The sequence below is a fragment of the Corvus moneduloides genome, chromosome 8 (genome assembly GCF_009650955.1).
Source record: "Corvus moneduloides isolate bCorMon1 chromosome 8, bCorMon1.pri, whole genome shotgun sequence".
NCBI lineage: Eukaryota > Metazoa > Chordata > Aves > Passeriformes > Corvidae > Corvus > Corvus moneduloides.
Genome location: NC_045483.1, coordinates 6,703,995 through 6,713,527, shown reverse-complemented (window position 1 = coordinate 6,713,527; position 9,533 = coordinate 6,703,995). Strand labels below are relative to the sequence as shown.

The window sequence follows — 9,533 nt, the reverse complement described above, 5'->3', positions numbered from 1 at the left end:
AAGGGTCTGGAAGAGTGTGGTCTGTCTAGAGCAGCTTCCCCTCCCAGCCCCAAGTGTATTCTGACTTAGCACATCTTTCAGAGAGCAGCAGGAGCAGAAGTGTCTGACACAGAGCTCTGCTGTGTTGGAAACCTCAGCCTTGCAGCAACCAAACCCTCCAGATGAGGTGAACCCCTGGGTACTGGCTGAAGCTCTGGGAGAGAGATGTCATCAGCTCCCAAGGGAGGAGGGGTAATATTTCCTCATGGAGGGGGAAGCTCTACTCCTTCTGGGCTGTTGTGGTTGCTCAGGTTTGGGGAAGAGGAAGGCAAAGTGAAGTCTTTCTACCCCTGCAATGATTTGGGGGTGAGGGAGAGGGGATCAAGTGGCTGGTTAGTCTGTGAGTGAACAAAAACCAGTCCTGTGTTTAGTTACCAGGTAGAAAAGGCTCCCATCAAAAGTGTTTTCTGACTGTGTGATTTTATCCCTCTTAAAAAGAAAGAGGAGGAACAGAAACTAGTACCCAAGACTTACCTGGTCCTGGGGTGTATGAAAGTGTTTTTCCCTTATAAGTGAAGTGATGGGACCACTTGCTTGGCTTTGGTGTGAACAAAGAATGAAACAGGAAATTCTCCTATTCAGGGTGAGAGTCCTGGACATCTTTGAATCCACTTAGCATTCTATGTAGTGTCAGCACGTTAGCCCTGAGTGCTCTCAAATATTCCCAGAGGTTACGAGCTCAAGTACTTGACTCGAGCAAAAGAGAGACTTTTAAAGATGCATTCAAAGAAAGCTAAACCTTCCATGGGGTATCCAACACACCCTACAGTGCCAGTTAGTGGATTCCTCTCTCTATCCCAGCAGTGTGAGGTGTTAGGGGTGCAGTGGTAAGAACAGGAGGTGTCAGGGGAATTCATATTCCAGGGAAATGTGGAATATGGGGTTGTGAGGAGAAAAATAATTGGAGGGTGCCTTAAAGTCTCGTGTGGCTCATCTGGCAGGATGTATTTGCTCTGCGCAAATGTCATGTGTCTGTGTTAGGGTGGGACTTGGGCCAGTGCTGCTCCTGGGCCCCACTGTGGGCTGAAATCCCACAAGGACAGGCCTCAAAAAAACCCAGGGATGGAAAGTATTGGGATAACCATCGTGGGTGGGAGGTGAGAGGAGTCCTTTGAAAGTGCTCAGGACACTAAAAGTGAAACCTCACAAACACCACCCCCCAGCTGACCTCGAGTGTGTGTCATTATGTCTTGGGATCAAATCTAATGCTTACACAGCCCTGAGATTGCTTTCTAGATGCGATTACTGCTGCCACTTGTTTTTGTTGTTTAAGGGTTTTTGGGGGTGATATCACCATTATACCAAAACATTCATTTTCTTGGGGAGCTTAGGCATACTAATGCATTCTGGAAATACTTTCCAGGGGCCTATAATAGGACAATAGATCAAATCTTCCATGATCTTTGTTTACATTCAACCTTGAATTGAATGTTTTTAATTCTCGTTGTCATGAAGTGCTGCCAGGCTGAGGTCTCAGTCTTCTATCAAAAATTATTCCCATCAGAATCAATGCCAGGTGTAAATGAAAGCAAACAATTTAGTCCATTGCCATTTATTTTTAAAAAGCACTGTCATCCTTCAAGTCCCTTTGATTTCTCTAAGAAAGGATGACATTACACTCTTTGTCAGCACAGAATGGAGAATCCACTGGTGTTTCACAGAAGACGTAGGTCTTTGGCAACGTGGCAGATGACTTAATGCAGGGAGAGCTTTACTGATTATTGAAAAATATTTCTCTCTGCCCAAACAATGACCTTCTAGGTTTAACCTATGTAATCCAGAAATATCAGATAAAATAGCAATTTCATTGTAAGTATATTTTTACTGGAATTATTTAACCTTGCAGCTGTGGTCAAAAACTCCCCTTTCAAGCAGTACCTTACAGAGCACTCACATTTGCCCTAATCAAAGAAATGGAAGTTGGGACAAGTGCAGGTTTGCTGCCCATTAATGTGAATAGGAAATGTATATTGCAAAAATCTCTCTCAATACAAGTACCAGTAACTCAATTTGGAATAACTTGTGGTTAGTGGGATTTGCTTTTAAGCAACTGAGTTCAAATATGTAATACAGCAATAGTGGGAAATGGTTTAGATTAAGCAAATAATGTAAAAATCATTTCTGGTTTTATTTTTATTAAATTTTCTTGTTGTCACAAGCTTAGAGCCTGATGCTGCAAATGGCTGAGAAGCTCCTGGGAATTGCTAAATACTTTGCAGTACCATGTGTAGGAGGAGGCTGAGAAGATTTTAAAGCACTTTGTAGGAAAGATGTTTATATCTGAGTTGTAGATGAAAAACTGTGCAGGACAAACGGTACCAGAATTACCATACTGGTCAGTGAAAACCTGTTTTAGAACATAGGTGTGAATATGTTGCCTCAGACAGCAGCCCATTTGGCCCAGTACCCCATCTTATTTTTACAACTGCAAACTATTTTCAGTTCAGGGGGTTTATTGAGCCCTGTGTGGTTTGTAGTCAGTATTAATGACTGTTCTTCTAAACACCTCTCCATTCTCTTTCATGTATGGAAATCCTTTGGCAAAGACTTTTCTAGCTATGTGAGAAACAATCCTGTTTTATTTGTTTTGAAGCAGCTTTCTACTTTCTTAATTTGATGGTCCTCAACTCTGCTTCCAGAAGAGGCTACAGAGAGCTGATGCCTCACCTGCTCTCTCCAGAACACCTGGGAGATTGAAGATTGCTGTTATATAGCTCCTCAGTCACAGTTTTTTCCCCCTGGCCAATGACTTCTCAGTCATTCTTTGTCTGAAATCTGGCCGTACCTTCAGCCATCCTTGTTGCTTTTGAAATTTTCCCAGTTTTTAACTGAGAGCAGGGTAGCAGAACCACATTGACTCCTCCAGGTGTGTGCAACCCATGCATTTGGACAGTAGCAAATTGCTGTCCAATGTTTTAGTCTCCAGCATAACTATTCCAGCACAAAGGACACCAAACCTATGTACATTATCTCCAGGTACAACCTCTCAGGAAGTTGTGTTGCTTTTGACTAATTATGAACAGCAGCAGTTTTTAACCCTGTGTTTCAGGTCAACGGGGGAAAAAAAATAAAAGAGATTGGCTGCAATAAGAGGATTTATAAATCTGTTGCCAAAAAGCAAGACTAAGCCAAGGAGACAGATAACCAGAAAAGTAGCAAGCAAGCAGGTTTATTTTTGTCTTAGCCCTGAAAGCCTCTTTTTTATAGTGGAGACTCACACACTGCTGAACATAAACTATCTTCTGATCCAGTTTGCTGAGAGTTTGACCTAGAAGAAATCATTGTAACCATGTAGGATTTCTGTGTGGACATGTGGACATGTTCCATATATACAGCTCAGTCGGTCTTGGCTGCACAAGAGTGTTTCAATTTTTAATGAAAGATGGAGATGAAATATTTAATGCCTCTTTCTGTAAGGTCCAACTCCCCTTACTACCACTACAAACATTGCAAAGGGCAGTGAAACTGCTTGTTGCTCTGAGTGTTTTAGAGGGATGGATGAAAAGAAAGGCTTTATTTTTAAAGTTGGATATAGTTTGCAAAGATCACTAACCCAGAACAGAATCTCGCAGTTCTTACTTACTAAGGTCAGTGGGAATTTCATGATTGAAACCTCCATTAATATAGGAAGAGTTTATTTTATTCAAGTAAGAATTAGGCAAAACCTTCTTGACTCTTTTTTATTTTATTTTTGCTTGGGAGAAAAAGAATTTAAAATTCAAAAGACCTTCTCTGCAAAGATTTCACAGAGATTCTTTAAGCCCTCTGAAGGAGAAATTAATTGTTCCATAGTCTGCCCAGGGGTTACAATTAGTGCCATCTCCTTCTTTTGATTAATTTTAAATTTCCCTGTTTGTTTCTGGGAGAAATCTTTAAAGAACTCCATCCCTTACAGTACACATTTTCCCTCCTGGGAGCTGGAAGTGTTTCTGCTCTATGAATGGGAAACTGTTGTTCAGGAAAAGAAACTTTAAGCACGAGTTGGCTCCAGTGGAAGCTGATAAGAGCTGGTAATCCATGTGCATTACAGTGCTGGCTGATCAATAATAATTCAGGGATAGAGTGGCATGGCGTCAACTGAGAAGTATTTCAGGGCTTGATTAGTTGTGCTCCTTTTCCGTGGGGACTGTAGTGCAATCGTCACTTATAAAGACATGTGATCTGAAAGCCTGAGGCAGAACAACCCTTGTTTTCATAGGAGAAGCTTTTCTTGGCTGCAAAAGCTTTTACATCCTCATTCTTCTTTCTAAAAGCTGTGTCTTCTCCACAAAATTATATATTAAAACAAAAAAGTGAACTTAGGATGGCAACAACATCACAGCCTCTGCGACATAAAATGACATGTAAAAAAATATTTTGGGCAGTGTTTCCTCATGCCTGCTTTATTCTATCTCTTGTCATCTATGCTTTTCTTGGGGCTCTCATGTTTTCCCACATTGAAGGTAACCGGGAGGTGACTTTAAGTGAAGAATATATAACATTTCTGCAGAATCTGACCTGCCTCGCCAGAAAGTTATCAGGTATGTACTGGAATTTCAAAATGTCTTAACCATACAGGGAGATACTCATTATCTTGCTTTTTGAAGGAGATTTTTTTTGCTTTTGAAGACATTCTTCAAAATACTAACAGCTGACCCTGCAAACAGGATTTTCTCTCTGCCTAGCTAATGACTGCTGTTTTCTTCCTTAGCTGTGATTTTTGGCTGCAAGCTTCCCCAGCCCCTGTGCTTCTGCCTGGAATGACTTTCCTGTGTTCTCCCTTTTGCCCAGGTTACCTCAGGTTCTTAACAAGAAGCTGAGATTCCTGTGGTATTTCCTTCAGTTTGCTGGGGGCTGAATCCTCTCTCAGAAAGTTTCTCCAGTTCCCTCTTCCCTGCTCTGAGCTTCCCTACCAGCCCTCTGGTGATGGGATGCTCAGAAGGGGGACAGGAGCCATTCTGCACCCCAGACCCAGTGATGCTGATGGAGAGGGTAGAGGAGAAGAGAACGGCTAGAAATCCTCCTGGATTTGTGATGGGGCTTGTACATAGGCTTCACTCAGGTAGCTGTGCTGACACAATGACCAGTTTTGGGAAATTAACTCTGTAAATAATATCTTTTCAAGCAAGGCTCAGCCATGGGGAGGAGGAATAAGGGTTGCAGCTCTCGGATTCACAGCAGGGCACTGGGCAGTGAGATGCAAGTGGTTCATGTCGGTTCCCTGCTGTTGACCCCACATTTCTTAATGTCTCTGGGTCAAAAGAAGACTAATCTCCTGGGAATTCTAAAATGAAACAGGACATTCAAGCTGGAAGCTGATTATTCAATCTTCTTGCCCTACTTCTTTATAATTATGTTTATTTGTTCCTTGTTTCTTTATTCACCGAAGCCACTGAACCCACCTGATTTCTTCAGAGGTGGGGGTGAGGGGCTTGAAAGGGGAGGGTGAGAAGGTGGGTATTTTTATCTTTTGAGAGAATATGAAGAAGTCTTCAGCTGGAGTAAATTTCACTAGAGTAACAGGCTGACTGCTCCGAGTGGTGGTCTGCAAACACTCACTATGCCTCCTGCTGTGACTGTGACAGATAACGTGACGGAAAACGAGAAAATATATAAGAATGACATCCGTGAGCTTTTCAACACAGCTGACCCAGTCTGGTTTATCAGTCCAGAAGACAGATGGAATTTCTTTGGGTCTCTCTTTTTTTGCTGCACAGTATTCACCACTGTGGGTAAGTACGGAGGTAAAGTAACACCCTTCAGAATCAATTCAGATTGCTGCTTTCTCTAATGCATTTCTTCCATGGAATTAAAACCACCCTAAACAAACAAACAAACAAACAAACAAAAACACCCCTTCTAAACCCAAAGCTCAAATCCCCTTGAATTTTTCTCCTGAGTATTGGTGATGAGTCTCCAAGCAGTTCTGCAAACACAGACTGCAGAGACATAGCTGAGTCACAGAAACAAGTGATAATTTGGTAACTAGTGATGGTACACACTAATTAACTGCATCATTACATATATACTGTAATATGTATTCACATATGATGTGCACAGAATTATTGGACCAAAAAGAGAGCTCAATTACTCAGTCAAACCTTATCCTTCTCATTGTTGTGTGTCTTCTTGGGTAATGTTTTCTTCTCTGGAAAAAGTAATTCATAATGCATATATTGTTTTTTCAATTGCTTCTCAGTTACTTATGTCTAATTTAGCTCTGTTAATCTGTGGCTCTGTAATTAACCATGGTGGTGTTCACATTTCTCTGGGTTAACAGCACGTGATAGTGTTTAAGTCACATCTCTGAAATCTTTCATTCTGACTTCATATTTCAAAGGAGGACCTAGATCAAATAGAAACATTTGCTCTGATTTTGGCTCCCTCTGCATTGCTAAATACAACTCCTCATGCTCAATCCCAAAGCTACTTTTATCCCTTTGTTAATCTTTCTCAAATGCTGGCAAGTACAGGGACTGTCTATCCAAATTTGTCATAATCAAACCTGGATGGGAAATATTCCCACAGCATTGTATCAAATTGCAAAAACAGTTCTTCACTGCATTAGGATATGGTCAAGATCCCAGCATGGGTCTGCATCTTACAGTAAAAGAAAAACTGAACCTTAAACAAGAGCTTATCCTCTACAAGGAACAGTGTGAGAGCTGATGTACTCAGTGCTCTTGTGTGCTGTGTCACAGCTCGAACCTCAGACTCTCATGTCTTAGATGACTGTTCAAACTCAGCTTCTTGCAGTTTGAAGAGAGAAGTCTGGGTGGTCAGAGACACACTGGGGATGTGACCAGAATCCTCAGCCTTATGAATATTTCCTGGGACAAACATAGCAGCCAGGATCTTTTGAAAGGGGATGTTTTATCAGAAAGCTTTGACTTCAGCAAACTGATGAAAAAGCATATTGTTGGAAATGTCTTCCCTGGGTGTATTTACCCACCTCCTTTACCATGGGACTTGATAAATATCCCCATACACACTGACCCAACTTATTTATTTCTAAACTGCTAGTACTTTTTGCCTTCAGAGCACTGAGTATTAATGCATCTTCTTCAGTTTTGACCTGAGTTTTGGGATCAATAGAAAGCCTGGAATATTTGCAGCTTGTAGATGGAGTAGGTGGCTATTTCCATTGCAGTGGATTTGTTATTTCCAGTATTAGGAACCGATAAATCACCTCAGGATAGAATCAAATTATCTACCTTGAGTTGTCTGGGAGAACTGAGGCATCTACTCTGAAGTTTGATGGTCAGAACTGCCATCTCTTCCCTGTCCAGGGAAGCTCCCTAGTGGCTAAGCTAGGATAGATTTCTAGATAGCTAAATTTAAGCTCAGCATAAGTTTTAAGCCTTGAAACCGCACAAGTTATTTTTACTGAAATCAATTTAAAAAAGAGTAAATAAAATCACTCTGTGCAATAACTACAATAATCTTTCCCAATTGCTTCAACAGTAAAGATTAGCATTCTCAGTTAGCCTGTGGGGAACAGTGACCAAGAATAAATAGTATTTCAGTGCCTCACAGCAAAGCAGGGACTGAGCTTGGGTTCAGACCAAAGCCTGTGGCAGCCACAAGTGGAAAACATGAATGGATGAAGAAAATGAAGGAGAACATACCTCAGCATATGAGCTGATAATCTTACAGGCTAAGTACTTGGCCTAGAAGCTCATCTAGAAAAGAGCAGTGGTTTTGAAGGGAGAGAAGAAATACTCAATGTCTTCTGAAGGACGAGGAGAAAAACAGCTATTAACATTTAATACAGTTACTATAACACCAGTGTTTTCTCCCACTATAAAGGAAAAGCACTGACTTAGAATTGAAGTTTCACATCCAACGTGTTAGAGGAAGGAAATATAAATACCCAAATTGGATTAAGGGAAATCTTCTGCTACCATTTTATGTATCACATCTCTCTCTCCTTCCCTTCTCTTCCTCTTCTTGTTCTTGTTCAAGGTTATGGTAATACCTATCCTGTGACACGGATTGGGAAATATCTCTGCATGTTGTATGCTTTTTTTGGGATCCCTCTGATGTTCTTGGTCCTGACAGACATGGGAGACATCCTTGCCACTGTCTTATCCAAGTCTTACAACGAGTTCAGGAAAGTACAGTCCAAAATTCAGGCCTCTAAACTCTGTTCTGGATCCACGTGTAGCAAAAGGAGTGAACTGAAATCCAGGGCACAGTCTAAAATAGTCATCAATGAGCCCCAGACGATTATGGAAGTGCTGAGAAGTCAGTCAGGTATGAAACGGAGGCCGGTCAAATATCGCAACGTGGAACTTTTTGAAATGTTAATTGCCAGGGAGAATGAAAACACACAACAAGCAAGAAATAAAACCATGGAGAGATGGAGTTCATGTCCTGAACTAGCCAGGGGAAAGACGGTGTCCAGAGTAATCGAGAATTTTGACAAGATAGGGAAAGAGTTGGAAAAATTAGATGTGCCCATTGTATTGATGGTGCTTGTTATCTTCGTGTACATCTCCTGTGCAGCTGCTATTCTTCCAAACTGGGAAAGAAATATGGATTTTCAGGAAGCCTTTTATTTCTGCTTTATCACTTTGACCACTATTGGATTTGGAGACACAAAACTAGAACATCCCAAGTTTTTCTTGTTTTTTTCCCTCTACATTATGATAGGCATGGAAATTGTCTTCATTGCTTTTAAGCTGGGCCAAGACCGCTTAATTGTTCTGTATAAAAAGGTGATTTCATTTTGTGCAGAGAAAAAGATGCCATCAAAGAAGATATATCCAAAATAAGAGCAGTCATTTCTCCTTCACTTGTCTGCACTGGCCACTGCAATGAGATGAAACTGTTTCTGTGTATTTCTGCCTTGGGCTGCCAGGTGCCATCTGATTTTCTCTGAGAAATGACTGTGAAATGGCTGAATGCCTCTGGAGGCACTTGGTGAAGTCATCTCCAGGGACTACTTTCCAAAGGAGTCCCTTCTCCTAAATAAGCAAAGATGCTGCATGATGAAGAAGATGAAGGCTCTCCCTGCCAGTTCTCCCTGACATGTTTTGCAAAGTTCTGACTTTCTGCAGCCTTTCTGTCCCCTGCTCCCACAGCAAGCCAATTCAGGAATTTTGCCTTCAGTACTTGTTCAAGCAAGGCCCAGCTCACCTGGCAGGTCCTGTCCTGCCCCCTTCTCTGCAGCCAGGGTTGTGGCTGTCTGTCCTGATCTGTGACACCTTGCTGCTGCCATCTGCTCATCATCAGAGAGAGCTGGGGAGGAGAGGCATGGATCCAGCTGCTGTGTACGGCAAACATCACACCTTGCACAGGCTAGGGAAAGCTTCAGTGGAAAGGAAGGACTCCACATTTTTCCACCTTCCTCTGTCACCTGTCCAGAAACCAATCAGAGAACTCCTCGTCTGTTCAGGGCTGAAACCACTCCTGTTCCATCATGATTTATCATGTCTGTACTCAGCCTGGAGTCAATGTGTGTCCCATGGTGTCCAGCTACTGAGGCGCTCATGGCAAGCTCTGCTCCTTGG

At 41.9% G+C, this 9,533-nt stretch overlaps 1 protein-coding gene across 1 annotated transcript; it reads left to right on the top strand.

Moving 5' to 3' along the window:
- The first annotated feature begins 4,342 nt into the window (after window positions 1–4,342).
- On the top strand, window positions 4,343–8,795 carry KCNK18 (potassium two pore domain channel subfamily K member 18). The gene is made up of 3 exons (XM_032116541.1): window positions 4,343–4,559; window positions 5,604–5,750; window positions 7,984–8,795. The coding sequence occupies exons 1-3, from the start codon at window positions 4,343–4,345 to the stop codon at window positions 8,793–8,795; spliced, it is 1,176 nt and encodes a 391-aa protein (XP_031972432.1).
- The last annotated feature ends 738 nt before the right edge of the window (window positions 8,796–9,533 follow it).

Excerpts from the sequence above, each read along its gene's own strand:
- KCNK18 (XM_032116541.1), top strand. The coding sequence starts at position 4,343 with ATGGCAACAACATCACAGCCTCTGCGACATAAAATGACATGTAAAAAA. Across the intron at positions 4,560-5,603 it reads CCTCGCCAGAAAGTTATCAG|ATAACGTGACGGAAAACGAG; the intron begins GTATGTACTGGA and ends TGACTGTGACAG. Across the intron at positions 5,751-7,983 it reads CACAGTATTCACCACTGTGG|GTTATGGTAATACCTATCCT; the intron begins GTAAGTACGGAG and ends TTCTTGTTCAAG.